Source organism: Aptenodytes patagonicus, chromosome 6, assembly GCF_965638725.1.
Source record: "Aptenodytes patagonicus chromosome 6, bAptPat1.pri.cur, whole genome shotgun sequence".
Taxonomy (NCBI): Eukaryota; Metazoa; Chordata; class Aves; order Sphenisciformes; family Spheniscidae; genus Aptenodytes; species Aptenodytes patagonicus.
The window spans coordinates 37,721,990-37,745,169 of NC_134954.1; the positions used below are offsets into that span (position 1 = coordinate 37,721,990).

General features: G+C 43.8%; 1 protein-coding gene across 1 annotated transcript; it reads right to left on the reverse strand.

Moving 5' to 3' along the window:
- Positions 1–1,087: 1,087 nt before the first annotated feature.
- On the reverse strand, positions 1,088–21,622 carry FRZB (frizzled related protein). The gene is made up of 6 exons (XM_076342160.1): positions 21,169–21,622; positions 11,493–11,540; positions 6,278–6,343; positions 4,010–4,214; positions 3,707–3,770; positions 1,088–2,101 (listed from the first exon to the last, which is right to left on the reverse strand). Exons 1-6 carry the CDS (start codon positions 21,620–21,622, stop codon positions 1,991–1,993), a joined length of 948 nt encoding a protein of 315 aa, XP_076198275.1. The 3' UTR covers positions 1,088–1,990.
- Between the last annotated feature and the right edge of the window lie 1,558 nt (positions 21,623–23,180).

Here is a 23,180-nt window from a genome sequence, read left to right on the forward strand (position 1 = left end):
AAACAACAAACTACTTTGCTTTTTTCAGAAAGCTCCGAGAATGGGGACAGGAGGACAGTAGTAAGCAAGATTACCCAGAAGTTTGGTTTTCTTGGCTTTTTGTGCAGATTTTCCTTCTCACATTAACTGCCTGCTATTCACTGATTCCTTTAAAAAAAATTAGAAGTCCAAAGCCCAATAATTAAATATGATTGATAATGGGCTTCATAGGACTTGCTGCTTCAGTGATGATGTTCAGCTTGCCATACCTACTGTGACAACCGCAGGCAGAGACCTGCTGGCTGGTAGCATGGCTGGAAAACACAGGAACCAGGCAACAGAGTAGATGAGAACAGAAGCACCAAACTACAATGTCCAAAATACACCAGAGCAATGTTTTCCAATGGGAATAGCTTTGTTGTTGCTGTTTAAATGATTCTTATTCTTCTAATTCAGCTTCCTCTTTGAAAGTCTTTCCACAGCTTCTAAGCCCGCCCATGCAGTACCCTGAGCAACCACTGAACTAGCTGGAGCCTTAATATTCCACTGCTAGCCTTCAGAGCCAATCTTTCCCCTAAACTACCCCTTTATTTTTCATTAAAAAAAAAAAAAAAAAAAGATTCTGAGTGTCGCAGGAAACAGTTCTATGTTTCAGCTTGCTTGGTATCCAGCCCAATGGAAAACCTGCCCTGAGACCTCTGGTTATTAACTGAAATCTTAAAATAGCATTACTAGAAATTTTCCCACATATTTCTGTGTTTACTTACCATTGTATTTTCAAAACACCTAACTGCACCACTGTTTTCTTAACACAAGGCAGCCCTAATGCACTTAAGACAATACTGACAGCTGAGAACACAACAGACGTTTGCATCTTAAGTAGAGTGGGTTCCCTCTGTAGACTACAGCGAAGAGGACTGTTCTTTTATTTACCCCATTTTAATTTCTTTTGAGGATGAGAGAATAGGAAAACAGACGATAATTTCAAATATGTTGGCACTGTCTGCAAAGACTTCTATAAAAGCACAAAAATGAACTTTTTTTTTCTTTTTATATTTTGAACAGTAATATAAAAAATATGACGTTGGTTCAAAAGTCAGATAAGGTCTGTGTTGACAACTACAATTCTTTTATTGGACATATTTTACTGAGCATTGAACACTTGTTTATGTAGGCACAGATTTAAGAATAACACCACAAAATCAAAACAATAAAGTGCAGACCTGTACTGAGAAGCAGGCCTGGTAAGTCAGTCTACTCCTACAACTCAGCAGAGAAAAGACAGAAAAGGGGAAAAAACCTGCTGTTATAAGAGAAGTAGTATATTATAAATTACGTCCTGCGGTAACAGAACTATACAACCTTTCCTGAAAGGTCCAGAGCACTGGAAAAGCCAGGTCCCCTGTGTACAAGCACACCGTGTTTGTCGCAGGAAATATTTTAAGTTAGACTTTGGCTTACACAAGTGGTTTATTTATAAGAAAACTTAACAAAGGTGTACTGATTAAAACAGTTCTCTTAACATCGTTTCTTTATATATTTCAGAATAAAAAATTATGCACTTAAAAACAGATAACAACCTCCCCCCAACACAGTAAGTTTCAGCAAACAGTGACCAAGAAAGAGGGAAAGGGGGAAGCCAGCGTGAGTCATGACTTTAAGCGATGGTCTTTGCCAGATCTCATTCCTGCTTGCATCAGAATTTTCTCCCTAAGAAGATTCAGGAGATAAAATGCTAAATTCAACATGTCCCTCTCTTTCCCCATCTCATAAGGACATTTTTCTACAGTTCTTAGTAACAGAAAAAAAATATATATTTCCAGAGCTTGCACACATCCAAAAAAAAAAAAGGCAGAAAACAAGAGGGAGAATAAAAACTAATATAAGCTAAAACATTATTTTGTAGTAAACAATAGAATATAACGTGCAATAGTGCAATTTCTCCTTTGCTGCTCCAACAATGAAGTCTTGGTAGATAGTCCACTGCATGTCAACGTACGGCATCCCACATCTAACTACGTGCTTGTCGGGCACTGCTGGGTTTGCCAGGCTTCGGAGCCGAGTCGCTGTGTCCAGGCTCGCCCTTCCCCTTCCCAAGGTGGCGGAGTTTCTGATCCCAGCGCTGCATATTGAAAGGCAAAGAAATTACAAAAGAAAGTACAGAAGAAGATATGTCATATGTAAAACAACTGCATGTGTTGTTTACAAACAGCAGCAAAAAAAAAAAAAAAGCTGTCGCTGTTTCCATCACGTTAGCCTCCATTGGGCTCAAATGGTGGAATGTGAGGTTATCAGTAAAAGTCACTTTAAAAAGAAAAGCCATTTCCTGGCTTTCTTGTAGCCTCTGTGAATGAAGGGGCTGATACAAGGCATAATGGCTTCAGCAGAAAAGCGTCTCACCTTCTAAATAATAAAATGTAAATGAAGCTATCTGTGCAATCTCTGGGGGAAGGAGGATGAACAAACAGTCAAGTGATTTTCATTAATTCTTTTAAAAATTATTATTTATTTATTTTTACTTTTCCAGGTAACAGCAACCGCAGTACAAAAAGACATAATAAATATAGTTGGTACAACAGATGATGCTTTTGGAAAAGGAGATTGTGATGAGAAGCGGGTGGCAATGTGGCGTGGTCCTCAGCAGCCCCAGGCTGGGCACAAGGGCAGAGCGCAGTGGGTCGCGGGCCACAAGGAAATAAGCGAGAAAATAAGTCAGCTCCCAAAAAAACCCCAACAAATGACACTGCCACCCCAGAACTGGAACTAAGCAGAAGTCAGCCCACAGCAATAACGTGGTATTTGCTCTACAGCACTGGATGTCATCAAGTTCTGCCAAATCAAACAACTTGGAATAAGATGCCCATATCTTTTCACTCATGTAATCTCTGTGGATGTGACAAATGTGCACAGAAAAACTTGCATTTATAATCAGAACAGTATTTTCCTGCCAGTCACCATTAAGGCTGTTGAAGAAAGTGTTGAGTGGAAGAGGAGACTGGTTTGCACAGGCGCAACCATTATGTCAAATCAATGGCTGAGAAATTGTGTCCAAATAAGAATATTCTGTGTAAAATGACACTCCTAACAACGTTGAAATCCCTGATACTTTGCGGTGCATCAAAACATAAAAAGACAATCCTTCCAGAACTTGGAAGGCATTAGAATACATTTATATTAGAAAACATTAGAATATATTTTCATACATTGCTTGCATTTGAGCTCGTTGCTTCCAATTCGCTATGACATGACTTCCTTATGATGTACCTCCCTCATCTAAACCAGAAAGGTAAGTTTAAAATAGTCATTAATCAACACAATTTGGTAAGAGACCAGTATTTAAAGAACACTAAATCTGGAAAGTATAATTCTGACTTATTCTGGAAAACATCTGTAAAGCCCTCTTTTTTTTTAATTAGTACCACAATCCCAATTAAGCAGGTGCGTGTTGCAGAATGCACAGTTTGCCTACGGAGTTAAAACACTCCTACTGTTTGCCTTTTTGAGACGGAGGTTTTGATTGCTGCTACACTGGTGTACTTTGTATCCCTTTAGTTTATTTGGCATACATTTCTAAGTAACATAGCAAATAACACACCAAGTTAATTTTTGATACTTGATATTAATTAACTGGGGTCAGCACATGTATTTTCTTCCCTTATTTTGAAAAGATTAGGTAGATGTTTCATGGTATCTGCAACACTTGACTTCTGCTGAGATATTTTCTTACCTTTACTTTTTTACCGAGACGATCCTTCCATTTCTCGGCTATGGAGCCTTCCACCAAGAGTAACCTACACAACAGAGACAACCAGTTACTCCATCAACAGACATGCACAAGCTATACAACCCAACACATGCCAGACTAAGACCTCTGTGTCTGCAGAGAGCCTTGTCCCCCCTGAATACCATTAAGGAGCCGTACAGAGAGTGACACCAAGTTCTCCTTAGCTGATGGCTCTGAAGTTCAGCTTTACAGGCAGGGGAACAAGCAACAAAAAATATGCTCCAAGGGTAATGCAGAAAGAGTTACCTGGAGCGCTCCTCGTCTTCGTAGCCCATAATGATGTACTCTTCATTGGTGCTGAGCGGTGGGCACAGGCAGCCGGAGTTTGCATGAAGGTTTACAGTGTCCTTTGGGATGTTCACCAGGGAAGATTTTAGGATCTCCTTTACTTCCACTACTGCAGTGACATCGTGACATTTAGTCTTCACCTCCTTCACTTTAGCCCGAATGACTGGGAGAAAGTCATAGAGTATAGTTAGCAGCAGCAGATAATGCAGGCCACCCCCAAGCCGTTCTTGGTGACCTCTGGGAGTAGTCTTTTTGCATGGTCCATTATCAAAAGCTTAGCTGAACTCCAGCAATGTCCCTGCCCCCATCTCTTCACTTCATTACTTCATCCTCCTCCGAGAGGGTGCAGGTAGCTCAGTATATCTCCTAATAGTGTGGTCACAAACGGGAGTTATGTACCAGTTGGATTTGCGTCCTATTTAAATTAGGCTTAATTTTTAGCATCCCTTCTTCTTCACCCTTTCCACTTTATGTATTTGATTCATTCCTTGTACGCTCCCCTCCTCCCTCAAGCTGTAACTGCTCTCTCTTTGTCTACTTGCAGTACAGATGACCGAACTTAATCTGTCACTCTCAACCTTTCACGAAACGTGAATGTGCATTAAAGCTTCTCGTATCACTACCTCTGCTGGATGACAGGCCCTTACTTTTTTTATTCTCTCTCTAGTGACCCAGCACCAATCTGCTCTGCTCTTTATGAAGTCCAAACGCTCCTGATCTTGACCTGATGACCTGTCTAATTGTTTCCTCCCTCACCCTTTCTTTATGCCTTAAGTTGCACAGGAGGGAAAGTGGCCTTTCAAAGGCAACGCTTTTTGTTTCTCTCATGGTGACCAGTGAACTGATACCACATGCAAATGCAAAGCCAATCCAGAGGTCATGCTCTAGAGAGAATGCCACATCTTTCACAGCTTGCAAACAAGAGTCCCTTTCCATTACAGATAGCAGATTCTCCGGACTCCCAATTTCTTCTAACCTGTGCGAAAAAGGTAATATGGAAGAAAGAAAACCATGGACTTATGTATCTCTTCTCTTCTCATGCATTGCCCATAATGACAATCAGCCAGCATGCATTGCAGCCACATTAAATACAGCTGCCAACAATTAATAGCTGTTACGCATTTAACATACACAATTTAGCCCAAGTGATCCACTTCCTTAAAACCTCTTAAGATTTCAAAACAAAATCTTGCTTTAGTTTGGAGTTCTTCGAAATGCATTTTGAAACCTCTTTCATTTCAAAAGCTTGAAAAGATAGGCAGTAGCACACTCAGCGACTCTCTACCACGTGCAGGTGGGGTACCCGCTAGAGAATAGTCACTCTGTAAAGATTTCCCAAACAAATCCACCAAAACAACATAAAACCAACTAGTCACCCAAAAAATAATAACGATGTTTGACTGAATACAATTATAATTTTTTAGCTCTTAATAGGATCTATTTTTAAAAGAAGCTTATCTGACAATAGTTATATAAATGCATAATCTTAATAAATATTACGCAATTACTACCATTTAAACGAAGTCTTTAAGTTCAGCAAGCCTAAGGCTATTCACATGAGTAATAGGAAAAAGGATGGGCCTAATTGTTCAACTCCTGTGATATGTATTCACTGGCTTCATCAGCTTAATTTGCTTAGAACAAACACCATGAAGAAAAGTAGCAGCCTGGACCTCTGATATGCCTGAAGACCAGGACAATCTGGACAAGAGAGGACATAATATGGACTCCGTGCACTTTTCCAGGTATTACTGACAGCATAACACAGCTGGCAAGATGCTCATTGCTGGCTTCGATACACGAAAAGAACTTAGTATGCCTGTTAGATCCCATGGTGAGTTTTTAGGCATGAAAGTTAGTAAAAACATCCTTTCCTGTGAAAGCAGAGCATGTCGGAGCTGGAAATCAAAGAGGCAGTTCAGGCATAACAGCCCACAACGTCATTTTTGCCACATCACTTTTCACACTAAAGAAGTGCACGAACCCCAGATGCCTGCACTACACTGAAATAACTCTCAACGTCAACAAAGACACTCTTGTACTAACACATTAAGCTAATCCCCTCCATCCTTCTAATTTGGAAATGTTTCAGGCCACATCTTCCTTCTGTAATAAGTACTATTGGATTGATCATCAGTAATTGGGCCCATAGGCTTTTTTAATGAAAATTTTCCCCCTTACTTTAGCCTTAAAAACACTAGGAGCTGGCCACGCAGCTGTCCTTACCGTAGTTATAATTGTTGCGTAGATAGGTCTTCTGGGTAGCTTTTATAGGCTTGCATTTGCAGCGGTCTAGAAGACAGAAACTTTTGTTTAGAATATGTTCAGTGACAATCTCGCCGAAACCCCAGGCTCATGCCTAACAAAAACTGCACTGAATTGACTTGTTTATTACAGGTAAGTGAATTAGTAAAACCCACAGGGTATTCCTGGTCTGCTCTGCTGGAAGATGTTATGGAACTGCCCATGAGAGCTCAAAGGTTTCTAGGAGAAAACTTGACGTGCTGAAATTTAAAAACCAATCCAAATCAAAAATACTACAACCAACTAACCCCACAACAACAAAGATACAAGGACTTGGAGTCTGAAGTGACAAGATCTTCCATTTTAAGCCAATTCAAGGTTCCATCTTGGTTTCTTCTGTGCTCACAGGTGCTGCGATTCCATATCCTTACGATGCTGTTCTCTCTTCTGTACTACACTTACTGAATGCCCTCCTTTCTGCACCTTTAATCATACAGACTGTAATACAGACACAGAAAGAAAATACTGCGACAGGGCACGATTTAGCATTTGATTGGAGACTACACATCTCAGCTCAGTTTAACACATTGGGATATTCTGGCTAACTGGCATTCACCGTAAGGAATATGATTTTTGTGGCTAATTCTCAATGTACAGTCCGTCTCTGGAACTGCACCATAAGATTTCTTAGAGTGGCACAGCCCCTTTATACCTAAAGATGTCTAAGAGCTACAGTCAACAGACAAAGCACCTCAGAGAGTGGTGGGACCAAGTGGCATGTAGCTCCCTGCTCTGAACACTTCTGGGATGGTCCCGACAAAATGAAACTTCAACCATGTTTCTTCAGCGGTGTCTGGCAGGAGGTTTAAGAGAGATTAAGTTTAAGACTAAGATTAAGTTTAAGATTAAGAGGCTGAAGGGCCTCACTTGACTACTGCAAGTGTTTAGTGTTACCTTTGATCCTGCTTTAGACTCTCCCTCAATTAATAAAGCCAGCCTTGAGCAAATGGCCTTTGACTGAACTGTAGATTAGTCTTTTCCAGACTGGGTTGGTTAGTCGACCCAACAGCTTCACGCTGTGCACAGGACTGACCTAGACGGAGGTTTTAGAGCACTATGTGGAGAATATTAACCACCGGCACGTTTGCCTTTGATCTTACCAATTCTGTGACAAAACAAACCAAAAAAGGCACTTCAAACATACGGCTAGTGGAGCTGCCTGGAAAGGCTACCACCAACCCTTCTGATAAATCTACACTGTGGATCATCAGACCCGAGTATAATTTAAGCCCATGCCACACATGTGGAATTCAGACACAGGTAATAACAAACACAGGCCACAGAGCCACCCTGCTGTCTGGGTTTGCTGTATAAAATTACGACCCAGAACTTCACGTTTAATTAACATAGGGAAATTATTAGGCCCTATGGTGGCAAGGATGGCCTTCAAAAGACAATACAAATGAGCACTGTCAGAGCAGCATTTCCAGTCGTGCAGCTTCCAGGCAGCTGGGAACCACAACAGAGGTAAAAACGCTTTCTTCAGTGCCCAGGGAGTGCTGGGGCTGAAGCTCCAGACCCATGTGTTCATTAACACCACTGATATTTCACGGCTGGTTGTTCTAATGCAAATATTTACTTAATTCAAGCTAGTGTGTAAGTGGAGTTTGGTGGAGTCGCATGGTCAAGCCCAGTTGACTGCTATCTGCGCCTCCAAGCCCACCGCTGCGCCCACTGCAAACAGCAGGTCCCAGTATTATGTATATGTGGTCACCTATTTTGACATTTGACTTGGCATTTAAGTGGAAGTAGACTTAATACAGCCTATTTCTATACACCATTGTTCTAAAATAACAATGCATATAGCTAGTGACTTAGTTAAATCCAATGTGAAAAGTTTGAAAAAGAACTTTTATTTGCTATGTAAGATTTCTGCATTTAAAAAAAAAAGAGATGGCATCATATGGTTATGGACTTCTCAAATCTTTATTTACTTTGTATTGAAAGAATTTTTGTAGTTGAAAATACAAAAAAAATACAGGAAAAAGGAGAACATTTACAAAAGAAGAGGATATTGTTTCCTTGAATTTCAAACACATCCTCAGGAATCTATATATAGAATCCTACAGACTTCAGCTTTTGTATGAGACTGTGTTAAAATAATAAAGGCAGAGAAGGGAAGTGATTTTTGGCTTCCCTTCTGCCTGTGGGAGCTCATGCATACTTTAGGCCAAATTATGGCCCATTTTATAAGCTGCCTCAAAACAGGCCATAGAAGATGTGCTCCTACGACCCACACTCACGCAGGCATCTCAGCGTTCACGTCCAACAAGTCGTACATTTTAATGTTCTCCTGCTCTACAGCACTTTGCTCTGTGGCACATGTAGAATAAAATAGTCTAAATTACAAGACAGGAATACATAGCCTCACATTTCCCTCAATTTTAAGACGGTATTGGATTATTTTATTTTATTAATTTGAGGAATATATTTTATTAGTCTTGTTCTAGAAACAAATTATAGACCTGCCCATGTTCTTAATGACGGGTATCTCCTAGTTGCCCTACTGCTTTTCAAATCTACATTTCAAAGAACTTTACAAAATGCTGCATTATTTCTAATTACTCTTTAGAGATACGGAAACTAACACAGAGTCACTTGCCAAGGTCAGCTATAAAGTCAGTCGCAGAGCTACTACCTCCCCTCTCTCAACTCCTGCTACAGTGACTTTCAAAGGAAGCACATATTTGATCGATGCATGTTTCTTGCAAAGTTGAGCTGTCCCCAGGGAGTGGGAACACTCACAAAAGATGGCTATAAAAATGTACTGCATCTCGTGATGCTGAGGGTAAGTCCCATCTTACACGATAGTCTCCTCTGAAGCTGCCAGAATTATCGGAAGAGCTCTGGGACCACAACAACATTATATCCCAAGCACCGAGACAGGCAGCAGAGGCTTACACCAGTTTTGACTGAGATGTCAGTTAACTCTGCCATTAAATATTCTTTTTTAATACAAGTCAACATAGGACTAACAAAAGCTCAACATCTAGACCTTTGAAAACTTCTTCCTATAAATGCCAAAACAAATGGACTACATGGAAAAACGGTTTTCTGTGTGGATCGCTACCAAGAAATGTGCCATCTTAAATATACATGCATGCACAATCTAAAACCTGGCTGTAATAGTGATCAGTACAAGCACTAAAACCTGGCAAATGCTTCCCTGATAAATTAAGGATAAAAAAAACTCTGGAAAAACTTCTAAGGGACTTGAAAAGCATCTGATGAAGCAGACAACAATGTAGTTTACTGCCAAAAGAGGCAAAAAAGCTCCCCCCCAAAAAAACCCCTTGCAGATTCAGAGGGAAGGTTTTGCCAGTGGACACTGCCAGGCATAAAAGGTGCCTCGAAGAGGGGTAATACACGAGTACTGCTCACTGCAACCGTACACAGCAGCACATGCAATGTGCTCCAGAAACCATAGATCTGAGTCCAGGATTTTTTAAAACACATCAGGTTGTTACTTGCAGAAAAAAAAAATCTATTTACAATGGCAAAATTACAAATTTACTTTACTGAACATACAAATAAAACAATTATGAAACACAGCCTTTCAGGTGGCTGAACTGTGTTTGTCCACTGAAACAGGTGTAGTGCACTGAACCAGATATTGTGTTTCTACAGCAAAAAGCAGTGATAAAAATATTACCCTTTCTTTTCATCAGCTCTTTTTCTGCGCATCTTCACCCTATTTTTTGGATGGGATTTTTTTAGGTCTCATATTGCTTTTGCTAGTTGAAAAGCATCATGACAGCAACAGTATAACTTAATCTTACTCTTTTCTCTTCCACTGCAGGGTTGCTTACTGGTATTACATGCAGCCTGCATCCTGGAGGACAGGCAGTGCTAAAGATATGTTTAATATTTTTGATATAAGGTGATGTTGAAGGTATCCAGCTTTACTTTCATACTCAAAGTGTAGCTTGTATGTTCTTTATCCAGTCACTGTAGAGCATGAAATCCACAATTTCTCAATGCCACGCAATTGAAAATGGCTTAAAACTAAAAAGAGACTAATATTAGCCATAAAAATCTTTAGAAAGTCTTTCAGATGCGCTCAAGGCAATTTAAAGTGAAGCTTGCCAAGGGGCTTACCTTTGTCAGGTTTTTCTAATTGTAGCTGGCTTTCTGAAGGATGTGCACTGTGATTTAAATAACATTTTGCACCTACATAACTACTTTCACATTGGGACCTACTGATCATATTTAAAACTGCATTATAAGCTGGGCATTACCAATACCTTTTTACAATTAGGTCACAGAGATTAAAGCTGAAGTTATCAAAACTTGGTATCTAATTTTATGCTCCACAACCATACTTAGGCGTTTATATAATAAACTGAGCATCAGCGTGTGCTGTAGCTGGCCAACACCTCTGGAGAAGGAAAGACACGATGGCCAACACTAGGTTTCCAAGTGTCATCTTTTTGACAAAGGCCTACGAGGAAAACTTCTGAAGGAATGGTAATAAAATTCAAGGAAACCTATAGTCATTGGCTTGCTTGAGCAACAAACTCACATTTCTGTAACCTATTAGCTACCAATCTGAGCTTTACTTCTTTGCATTGCCTATGACTAGTGATAACACTCAAGGGGGTTTACTCAGTTCCAGCAAAACCAAACCAAACCAAAAATAAAAGCGACAGCGGACCTGCTGGAATAAAACCAGTCTCAGAAGGTCTCAGCCTTGATCACCTCAGGTTAACACGAGTTTTGCCATTATCTACAAAGAGGTCAGAATTTAATTTGCAAACTTTGAAGTCAGAATGAACCATTATCTTCACTGGTTTTCCCCAGTGAAAATCCATTTAATGATCATTCTCACAGTTCAAGACAAAACTTTTAATGAAATCAGCACAGCCCTTTTGATTTGATGGAAATTTTGCCCCGACAAAAGCAGGAGAGAAGAGCGCTAAAAGATGCGCTAAAGAGTTAACTGAGTTGCCTGCTGAGAGGTCCACAGGCTGACCAGCCCCAAATCCCACCTGCCCACAGGATACAAAAGCACAATCTACAGGATTCCAAGACAAGACAGAGTATTTAAACACCACTTAGTACCCCTCTTACTTAATCAAGTATTAAAAGGATTTGAAAGACTATAGCTTATTATACAGTTTTATAAAAGTGTACTCACCGATGCTGGCGCCTCTACAGTTGCCATTATTAGAATCCATAGGGAAATCTGGCACGGATTTGTAAAATATGTGAAGAAATGTTAGTATTTTTAATATTGGATTAATTCAATACACCCAACATTACACTGTTTTCTCTAACATTTAGTATATTAAAACTTAGTAACTTAATAAACTAACAGACTGTAATGTTCTACAGGCCAACCTGTTAAAAGTTGACATGATTTCTTATCTGACTTCACCCAAATCTGGCACATCACGTTAAATGCTGAAGCAGATTAAATATCCCATTTCTACTGGTGCATAGGCTGGCAGGTTTAGGATGAAGATGGAAATTTATGGCATGAACTTATGAGCATCTACAAAAAGTACACGTACTGTTTGCATTTAATTAGATGATGAAGGAGAAATTACTTCTGGTTTGTTTTTTTGGTTACTGAGGAAATCAAACCAACCAACCACAATCATATCATTGAAGCAAATGCCAAAACAAACGTTTCAGACCTTCCCCTTCCTCTCAGTTTAAAAACATACTGATTATTTTGAAGGACAGATAAGGAACAGAAGGAAAAAAAGGCACTATGCCCAAAGAAATGCTTTTAGACACATTCATAAGTGGAATGTGTCCCACATTAGTAAAATGCATCATTTCAAACCTATTGTTTATTAAATCACACCATTTAATGGATTTATACATATATAATCATGAAAAACAAGTATGTTAATGCATATAATGTTGTACAAGTTAAGGAAAAAATAAATGCAGGAGAAACAAGACTCGGGAGAGAGGCAGTATACTTTACTAGAATGACACATAAAATGGAAAAACAAATGAGCTTTCAAATAAAAAGCCCTTCTTTAAGTTTGGATGCCCAAACGTTTACACAGCTTTTTCAACTCTGGAAGCTGGTATCATACAAACATTATCTTTCTTATATCTTTACATTATCATGGGCACAACACTGCTCTCACAATATAAAACAACTGAATACAAGACAATGTAACAAAAGCTCCTCTCCTGCAGCTGAAGCTGTAAGGATCTGGCTGTAATACAGCCCAAGGACACTAATGATATTCGGTATAGGGAAGGGTTTAGATCTGTGGACTAAATTTTAAGGGCTGGGGCCATTATTTAATCACAAGTTCTGTAAATATGTATTTAAAACACCTGTTTACAAGAGATCTAATATTACTTAGTTATTCTTTTAATTTGGCCACCCTTTTTTAAAAAAAATCTCCACCTTAATACATACTTACACTTCTCACAGCAACATGAACTTCCTTTACCTAAATGGGGATATGGCTAAATGACAGTCAGGGCAAGAGTAAATCTGAAAAACAGCTAATTCCCTTACTAACATAATAATTAACTTCAAAAAAATGAGACTTCCAGAGTAATTATTGCTACCAATATAAAGAGCAAAGGGTATAGAAAATAGCACAGAATAGAACAGATTGAATAGATGCCCTTTTACATCCAATATCCTGTTGCTAGTAAAAATCACTCCCATTTTCTTCCAAAGTAAGTTCCAAACTACTGCAGGATCTTAGCTTGTAGAACAAACCCAACATTTTCATGGAGCCAATTTGGTCTTCGGTTATCACGTACTCCCACAGGAGCTCTAAGGCTTCTCCATGCTGCCTTGTAACAAGTCAAACTACCCAGGCTAATTCTTGCTTACGTGTTTTATTTTCATTATTCACTTGAGCTACCTCAAATTTCAAAAAAGCTGTTGTTATCAGGTGATAATTAAAGATTGTGACCCCTACCAATAGTATATGGCAAAAAAGAAAAAAAAAAACATCTTCATCAAATTCAAGTGCATTTTATGTTGTACCAAGTGCTTTCTTGTATTCAGGACAGGATGAAAGAGGAATTAAAATGGTCTGGCTCTTGTAAATGGTTAAGTAGAAGGATGATCACATTTCTTCTCATTCTTCCTCTCCTCGGCCAACCCTCTGTTGTCTTGTTCATTTAGCCAATGCTTCACTTTAAACCTGCAATTCCTTCTGACGTGGTAACAGCATAGGGAGCGCTCAGGTCTATAGCCTGATAATCCTCCCATCTGCTGCCATCTGCAAAACCTCCCAGCCACCAACCATGGAGAGGTGGCTCTGCCTCTCCACGTGCCTAAGGCCGGCCTGAGATGTTTCACCACCCTCTGGGCATTCAAGACGCCAGCAAAGAAAGCTCTCCAGATTCGCTGCCCCTCCTGTTCAGTTGCCTTGGCCAACTTCTCAAGTTGCCGTCAAGGCTGGCTGGCTTTGCACATGTCCAAGGCAACTCTTTGGTGCTTCATGTGGCACAGCAAGCTACAATTCCCGTCAAAACAGGTACTTCAGTCATGACCGAAGGGATGGTTCGTTCACACTTCCAAAGCATGTTCCCTATGCCAATAAAATTGTTACTGGGGGCAGAAAAACTTTTCATCAGCAGAGGAGGCAAGGGAAATACCAGGTTGAATGGTCATCATCTTCACATCCATGGAGGGAACAGGGAAAGAAAAAGAAGCCCTGAAGTGCACTCTCCCTTCCTAAACCAAGGGCTGATACAAGCAGTCATGACTCATGGTGTTTGAGCAAACCAAGTCCAATTCACTCTGGAATGACAACTAAGCATAAATCAGAGCCCGGTAAGGGGTTCGCAGCCTTCCCTGACCCCACTCGGGGATACGATGCTCATGTGCATCGGCCGAAGAACTGTCCTTCAAACTTACACCGATGCAAGGGGGGCTGGTAAACGCTCAATATGCCCAATATAAACCTGGTCCTGCAAACAAACACTGAACCAAACTGCTTTCCACCAGATGTTCCCTTCCACTCCCAAGTACACAACTTATTTTATTTTTACCAAATTACAACGCACCACAACCTCAACCCATTTCCTAATTCTGCATTCATTCACCAGGTCACTTATCCTACCCCATACCAGTGGTTGCGGGTATCTGACAAAGCAGCTGGCTCTGCAAGAATTGTAATTGAGACGTGTGCAGAGCAGCTATTAATGGAAACGGCTCCCGTTTCTTCTGCGTGAAGGCTGTGGTGCGCAGCGTGTTGTGCTCTGCAACTGTGGTCAGAGCACGGTGTCTGTCAATGAGCAAAGGAGGCGTAAACAGGTACCAATACATCACTTCATGATTCATTTCCCTACGTGCAAGGGCTTGGGCCAGGCAAGTATTGACCTTGCCTTGATGCTTATCTTTCCCGGTGCACTCACGCTTATTTAGGGATGAGCAGTTTCTACTGATGGGCATGTAGCATGGGCTTGCGGAGGGGACCGGAGACCTCCACAACTGTACAACACATCTCGGGAAAGGCTTCACATTTACGTGATCCTTCCCCCGGTAAAGCTCATACCACCTGGTCCCTTCCTCATCTACCGGGGAAGCCATAGGAAAAAGGGTCTGGGCCAGCCCTGCCACCAGCCACTTGCAAGATCTTAGGTGGGTGTGAGCAACGACGAAATCCCATCCCCTGACCCCAGCAGTCTAACGGGCAGAGACCTCTCTCCATCAGGAGATGCACACTGCTTAGACCTCCAGCCGTAATGCAGACAGAAGAAAAAAAAAGAAAAGGGCTGTTTTTAAAAAATAAGCAACTGACTTCCTATTGTTCCACTTCTCTTCTGAGGTGACCTCTCTGCCAAGTTTTGTCTATGCAAAACAATCTTTTTGAAAGAAATATCTGTCAGCAATGATTAGCAGGATTGCCAAAGAGGAAATATTATCCAGAGCTCCAATCCAAAGGCTTCCTACTAAATTTTGTTTAAGAGCAAGGGAAAAAATCCAGACTGATTTTTCCAATAAGCCATTTTAATTAATCGCTTTTCAGAGGGATGCTATATAAAAAAACCAAACCACTAACAAGGAGAGCAGAATAAAAGTCACTTGCGTAGTAAGTGTACAAAATAACAACGCCTGGCTGGATGAGAGGTTTGGGAAAAGGAATCAAGTTGGTAAAACTTAGTTTTAAGCAAATATCTTACTTACTTATATCACAGTTTAAAATAAAAAAAAAAAAAAAAGCAGAAAAAGAGCCAAAAGTAGCACGATCCTGATTGTCACTGCAATTGAAGAACATGGCCCAGCTACTACTGAAGCCATCCAGGCACCCTCCTCCAAAGAACAAAACCACAGGGAGCAGTTGCTGCTGGGGCACTTTCTTCAGATGGAGACATCTGTGAGCCCCATTGATTAAGAAATCTTCAAATATGCATGAATTCAGACTTTGTAAGCTACTTCGGGTCTTAATACAGAGAGGATCTTTGCTAATCTGATTGCAAAAACACACATAGCAAAGCAAAGTAATAGGAAAATTGATCCTCGTTAAAATTTGATACAGATCACTTGAACTCCAAGTCGCAGAGCAGCCTGCAACATGACAACACGGCTGCTCCACATAATGAATTATTCCACATAACGAAATCTGCTGGGTTTTGATGACATTTAAAGGCCTAGGTCTTGGCTTGATGCTTAGACTGTAAAAGCCATTCTACGGGACTCAGCCTACAAAGGCAGACAAACTGAAGTGATAGCACGACACCATCAATGGTATCATCATTAATAAGGTTTAAATACTCTTATTTACTTCTCCTGTTTTCTTTAAGGCTTGAAGCTTGTAATGATTTTGTTTTTTAACTGAGAAATGAGGCTGCTTCCAACTTGTGAGCAAACACCTAAAACAAACCTAAATCTCAACTTTAAAATGCCAGCCTGGGCACGACTGCTCGTCCTCAGCACAGTCCGAAACACTCTCCTAACACCGCTGTGCATTTCAGCTACTCTAAGTAGAGCTATGCAAAGTCTGAGTGAGAGCAAATTTGATCTGGAGTTTGGAAACCACTGTTTTGGAAATGAAGTTAATAACATATGAAAAACAAGCATGGGAAATGGCTCTTTCACTGATCTTTTAAGCATACAATGCCAAATTCACATGCTGGATTACTATGAATTCATCTAGGCAGACAGGCAGGTACGGAGGACTTGGCCTACACGGAGAAATCATGGGTTCATATAAGATTTAAGAAAATACGTTTCCGTCACTTGAATAACCTTTTATTTTCTTTAATGTTTAAGAGGTGGGGTTTTTTTTAAGAGATTCAGAGTTCTCCTCAGCCATCTTATGATAATCACCAAAAACGGTTCGGACATTAATTACACGTGGTTGATACCTTGTGATGATGCTTCCCTTTTCTCCAACATCTCATTAACAACCCAACATGCCTTCAAGCTATTTTTCTATCTAACTAAGATACGATGAGACAGAAATCCAACTGACGGATCTGTCCTCCGATACACATGGTACCCATCATACCGCTCTCCTTTTATTGCCAGTTCCCTCTTCAAAACAGGAATAAACATGTCAGTTGAGACATAAATACTCTGCTAGACAGTAGCAGCCAAGCACATGCACTGAAGTGCTTTTCTGAGTCAGCATCCCAACACCAACAATGGCTGTGGTAAGGCTGGTCATTTATTACGTGTAAAATTAAAGACAGGTCCTGCTATTGAAATTTTAGATTCAAGATGCTTTTTGTCTATCTGCACTTCTTGCTGCTTCACAGACTAAAGAAGATTTGATAGGACCCTGAATGAAGCAAGCCGATAACCTGATAAATGTGAGGCAGAGTCAGCATATGCGCCCAGCACAAGGAGACCAAAATATATGGAGCATGTGAATGGGACCTCCTGCATACACAAGAGAGCCTGTATCGATATCTGTGAGCAAAACCGCTTTCATCTCCAAAAAGCAAAGGACAGGGATGAGGGATAAAAGCCATACATCAGACATTAGCATGCACTAACCTCACATCTGGGATGTTAACGTATCGTCAAGAGGCTTTCTCATCCTCCATTCTGGACTGTGATTTGTCGGATTTTCCACAAAAAGCCAAAATATTCGGTGTCACACCTGCCTCTAGAACACCCACGCCATGCCCGGAGCGTCCCTCTGCTGCCTGGGTGCAAAGGAACCCAGGTGTTTCCCAACGATAATGAAAAATCAAGAAAGACAGGTTTCCCACAGGACGCTTGTTTGAAGGTGGTCCCTGTAACCCGAGGAACCTCAGACCTCCAAATCAGCAGTGTGGTACAGCAGCTCACACCCAGGTTTTGGAGACCAGCACAAGCCCAGGGGGTCTGCAGAACTTTTCCTCTAACTGAGCCCTAAACAAGGCAGTTCTAATGTTCTTACAAGCCTTCCCCATCACAGACATAGCAGCGGCTATTTCATCCTTTCAACGTGTCAGGAGCCCTGAAGAACATCAGGAGAATGACACAAATACCTCCCTCATTCCTGCAAAGAGGAAGCCTCTAGATCTTCCTTACCACCTGGGCTGCACGTGGAAAGAGGTCCTAGAAGATGTTTGTGGAGGACTCATAACCTGTGCTTCAATAACCGAAAGTTAACTTCTTACCAGGATTTGCCACAGCTTTTACTAACCACAGTTTCTCCACATTTTGCAACAGCCACAGTCTACTAGGCATGGGGAATACAACTCATCGGAGAGGACTTTCTCATCTTTTACTGCAATGTCAGCCAAAGAAAAAAAGTCAAGTGAACTTCAAATGATCTTCAACTTGGCATCACTGAAATGAGAGTCAAGGCCAATTACTTTAACGGTGACAGGGAATTTTTGCGAGCACCTATACAAGCTCTTCCCAGCTGTAGAAGAGCAGACGATAACTGATCCAGCATGATGTTAACCCGCTGCAGCCTCTTGCAGGTGACTCACCCTGAAGAAAGTGTGTCCTGAGGGTCAGAAGAGCCCTTGCACCCAGCTGAACCATGTGATCATAAGAAAGATGCACGGTCTAATATTGGAAAAGGAATGGAAATCAGGCTTTCCAAACCCTGTTCCTGCTCTGATAAGGACAAACATCTGACCATGTCATCCTTCAGGCTGCTGCCTTACAGAAGGGACTAGACAAATGCATTAACCCTCACCAGTAATAACGCAGAGACCTCAAGAGGAAAGGAAACAGTAGAATCCTGTTACTTTGCAGGTAGCAAAAAATGAAAGAAAAATCAAGATTTCACTTCTGAAGAATAAAAAAAACCCTCTTCTACAACAGAAGCCCATGAAAACATGGATTTATATTTCTGCCTGCTCGATTAGATTTACAGACAGCACAAGGTGCAGGAGCGCTTAGGAGATAAAATAAGAGCAAGTATTCTGCACGCAGAATATTAGGCAGTTGGTTATTCGTGTCTTCTACTTGGCTGCAATCATTTATTTGGAGAATTGAATTTGGAAGTGTTCACCTTACCTCTTCCTAGAACAGGAATCCTTCACTCTGTTTTCTAAAGGAGCAGTTTTATTCCCTCAAGAAGGATTCTTTCAGTCTGGTGCATAATGCATCAGTTCAAAATTTTCAGCCCAGAAATGAGAATGTCATCAGGTTCTCATTCACTGAAAGAAAGTTTTCATGGATCCGGCCCTGGAATCCCTCAAAGAGGTTATTGTACTGCTGAGGTCCTCAGAAATAGGTAACTCGGGGGCAATTTTAGCCAAACTTCCTCCCTCCAGATTTGAATGCGATTGCTTTCAAATTGCTGCAGACCTGCCAAGCCTCGCTCTGTCTGGAGCCATTTTTAAGGCGGTTTTGAAAGCACCTCAACACTGCGGAGAAAGGCGCTTGGTGTTCAAAACCGCACTTCCCCAAACCATCCCAGCAGGTCTGCAGCCCCCAGAGAGCAGCAGCAGCAGCGAGGGAGCTGCAGGCAAAAATAGACGGTTGGGTTCATGGGCTGGGGACAACTGCGGGGGAGAGGAAGGATGGAAAAGCGAGAGGGCAGCGATTAGAAGGGTTAGAGAGAAACAGTAGTAACAACCGGAGGTATCAAGGTATGGTCACTGAGTTGAGATTTCAAGAGGTGAAGAGGATAACTCAATGGAGTCAGAGAAGGAGCGGGGTTAGTCTGGCCTACAAATAAATGGGGAGGAGGGGAGAAAGCAGCCCACCTGGGAAGGCTGAGCCAGGGAGCACAGTCAGATAACCGAAGCATGAAATTTCGTTAGGAGAGGAAAACAGGAATTACAGTGTTTGGCATTGCTGGCAGTAGGATACATAAAGCATTTGGTAACAGGACAGAAGCACAGTCAAATACTGTGCTGAGCACAGCATGAAAAAAAAAACCCTTTCATTCACAGGACACTGCTGGGGGAGGATGGAGAGGTGGGATCCGCTGCCCATCAGCGAGCTCCCACAACCCGGCATTGCAGCTGCAGGCATCGAAGGAGCCAGACGGCAGCACAACGAGCCCATGGGGCTGCCCTGCCTCACCCTCCAACCCCTCTTAGCTGCTCCCCTGCCCCAGCTCTGCTCTCCCGCTCCTGTGATGGAGAGGTCTGGCAGACCCATCAACACTGCAACTTTGCAGCAAGGAAACGTAGCTTGGTTCCACCACCAGCAAATGCTTTCGTCAAGTGAGACAGGAACTGTGGCCATTTTGTAAAGGTCAAACCTCACTCGTGACAACCACCCACTGGCTTGCTTTAATTTCCTATTCAACAGCTCCTTCAATTTAGTATTTCTTTGGTGCTCATCTTGCCACGCTGGAGCTGTGCCCTGCTAACTCTTCCAGCCCAAAGGCAGCCATGATGGAAGCGCACCCCTAACAGAACAGGGTCCCTGAGCAACAGCAGGTTTGCAGCATCGTGGTGGCCAAACTTCACCCGACCACCTGGAGATGCTCCTGCCTCCTTGGTACTCCCGGACAGGAGCCGGACACCCAGTGCCAGCTGTCTTGTGGGACCACAGCGAGCACAGCCGGTGAAACGGGATGCAGCAAGAAAGCCAAGGGGCTCCAATGGCCCCTCAGAGGCCGTGGGGATCAGGTACCATCAGAGCTGTGCTGGAGCTGCTTCAGTGCTGGAAGCAGCCTTCGGCTCGCTCGGGGATGCCGGGAATGAAACGTAGTGGAGGGCTGCACCTTTGCTGTGCTCCTCTCCTGACCCTTCGTGAGCCCAGGGACCCGACGGGGGACCTGTGCAGTAACCGGGCATTCAATACCAACCAGAGGGACGAGGCTGTTTTCTCCCCTTCAGCTGTGCATGTGCCAGTGCTGGCACGGGAGGAGGCTGGGGAGACCGCAGCCTCCCAGGTCCTGCCCGGGGCTCCTCTGGGCACGGCTCTTGCCCCAAAATCCACTGGCAGTGCCCAGGGTGCAATGGCCTTGGTGGGAGGGGAGCAGCCTGCTTTGGGGAGAGTGAGCGGCTGGGGATGAGCAAGGAGAGGCGCTGCAGGAACTGGCAGCCTGGGGACAAGCGCGAGCACCTCTCTCCTGGGTGGCTCTGCCTTCTTAACAGGCAACCGCCGCCACTGAATACCAAAGCGGGGCATCGAAACATTTCCGTTTACATGAAACGAGGGCTGTCGCTCCCACACCTTTAAGCGTTTCCCAGCGCGACGGCAGGGCTGTCATTTGTCACGCACCCTCTTTCCCAACAGCGAAACTTTTCCAGCAACGATGCGGCTGATAAAGGCGGAGAAAAGAGATGAAAAAAGCGGAGAGTAAGAAAAGAGGCTTAGAGAAAAGTCAGAAAGAGCGGAGAAAAGGCAGGGCTGCTCGGGGCGGGCTCCCCTCCCCGCTCGCCGGCGCCCATTGTCCGGCCGGCCGGGCAGGCGGCGCGGAGCGGCCCCGGCCCCGGCCCCGGCCCCGGCCCCGCGCACTCACCGGCGCCCTCGGCGGTGACGATGGCCTCGGGGGAGATGCAGACGCCGCGGTCGTAGAGCGGCAGCTCGTCGCAGGCCAGGCTCTCGGGCCAGGCGTGGCGGTAGCGGATGAGGACGGGCTCGCAGCCGGCGCGGGCGCGCTCGCAGACGGACTTGCAGGGCTTGATGGGCTCGTGCTGGAAGTCGATGGTGCAGATGGGCGCGTACATGGCGCAGAGGAAGAAGAGGAGGTCGGGGCTGCAGTTGGTGCCCAGCAGCCCCTCGAACTGCTCCATGGCCAGCACGGCGTTGGCCTGCGTGCTGTGGTGCAGGTGGTTCGGCATCTTGGTCATGTTCCAGGGCAGCGGCTTGCACAGCGGGATGCGCACCGGCTCGCAGGCCGCCGACCGCCCCGCCGGCGCCCGCCCCAGCACCAGCAGCCCGGCCAGGGCCAGCACCGGCAGCCCCCGCCACATGCCGCCGCCGCCACCGCCCGCCCCGACGGCGTGCCCCCGCCGCGCCGCGCCGAGCCGAGGGGCCGAGCGGCGAGACCTCGGCGCGGGGGGCGGCTCCTCCGGCGGCGGCGGCCGCGCTGCCGCGGGGGCCCCGCCCGCCGACCGGCCCCTCCGCGCCTCCCGCCGCCGGGCGGGACGGGGCGCTCGGCGGGGCCCGCCTCTCCCCTCCCGGCGGGGCGCGGGCGGCGCCCCGCTCCGCCCCGAAGTTTGGCCCCGAACAAAGGAGAGCCCCGGCGGGGCGCAGCCCCGGGAGCGGCCGCCGCTCCGCTCGGGTAGGAAAAGGAAAGGGTTCTTTTTTCATGTAAAAAACCAAGAAAGAAAGAAGGAATTAAAGAAAGTCAGTCTTTCCGCCCTCTGGGAAAGGCGAACGTTCGCTTCGGGAGGAAATTAAAAGCATTGCTGTGAATACAGGCACAAAGGCATTAATTTCAGCTCAGTCTCCCGGAGATTAGTGATTCACGTGTTCTTGGGGAAAGCCTGTTTTTACGTGCGCTGCTGCGCGTGGTGTGAGAGCTGGAGAAGGAGGCGCGCATGGAGAAAGAGCGCACGTTAGAAGTCACCTTGAAACGCTGATGGGTGACCAGTTTTAGAGGAGAGGCTGTAAGAATGTTGAGAGGCTTAAAAAAAGAGGTGGATTAATTCAGCTGGGCTGCGAGAGGTGCTTGCTTTTCACAAGGTTAAAAAAAAGAACAAAAAGGCCATATAGTGATGTTTAAGTAGCTTGCAGAGCAATGGCACGACAAAGGGTGTCTTAAGTGATCTGAAAAAAGTGCCTTGTTATAAACAAACTAACATTTATTAACTGAAAAAATTCTTCCAAGTTATAAAGGTATCGAGCAACTGCTCGACCATGTGTTTGGTTTAGGTTTACTGTGGTATTAGCAAGTTTATTATTTCAGTTTCTGCCATTAAATCAAACCCGTGAGTAGATACAGAAGCCAGTGCTTGGAAACCAGAGCAAAAATCTGGATGGGTTATGAAGGCAACCATGGATACAGACTCAGAAATGCAGGTCCTAAGCCTGGAAGGGCTTTTTTGCATTTTTTTAACTTTATCACTGCAGATGAAACCTTGATCCCTTTAACTCAGCTGCAAAAGTCCTGTTGGCTCCAGTGAAGGCACACATCGAGCAAACAGGGAGTTGTAATAAAGCCAGTGGAGTGGAGGTACCATGTGCATGTTTTCAGCATCTCCGCACAAGCATTTGGCCTTTTATTTGCCCACCTCTGCAGTCAGGTGCTAATTTCAAGGACTGAATTGTTCCCTGCACTTCCAGAAGAAACTTTGGGCCTCAGAGACAAGTAGAAACGTCCATACACGTGTGCACGTGTGACAGCCTCAGGAGCCGTCGTTCCCCTGAGCCTGCATCCAGGTTTGCAAAATAGCGATGAGGGTAAGCAAAGGGGAGCTTGTTCATCTGCAGGGGGAATTGAAAAGAGATCTGGTTTGACTCACCCTCTCAGCTCCTCAAATTAAGTCATAGCAAAGTCTGAGGCTTGAATTTCCTTTTGTAGTGTAA

Excerpts from the sequence above, each read along its gene's own strand:
- FRZB (XM_076342160.1), bottom strand. The coding sequence starts at position 21,622 with ATGTGGCGGGGGCTGCCGGTGCTGGCCCTGGCCGGGCTGCTGGTGCTG. Across the intron at positions 11,541-21,168 it reads CGTCACCGCCGAGGGCGCCG|ATTTCCCTATGGATTCTAAT; the intron begins GTGAGTGCGCGG and ends AATCCGTGCCAG. Across the intron at positions 4,215-6,277 it reads ACGCAACAATTATAACTACG|TCATTCGGGCTAAAGTGAAG; the intron begins GTAAGGACAGCT and ends ACTTTCTCCCAG.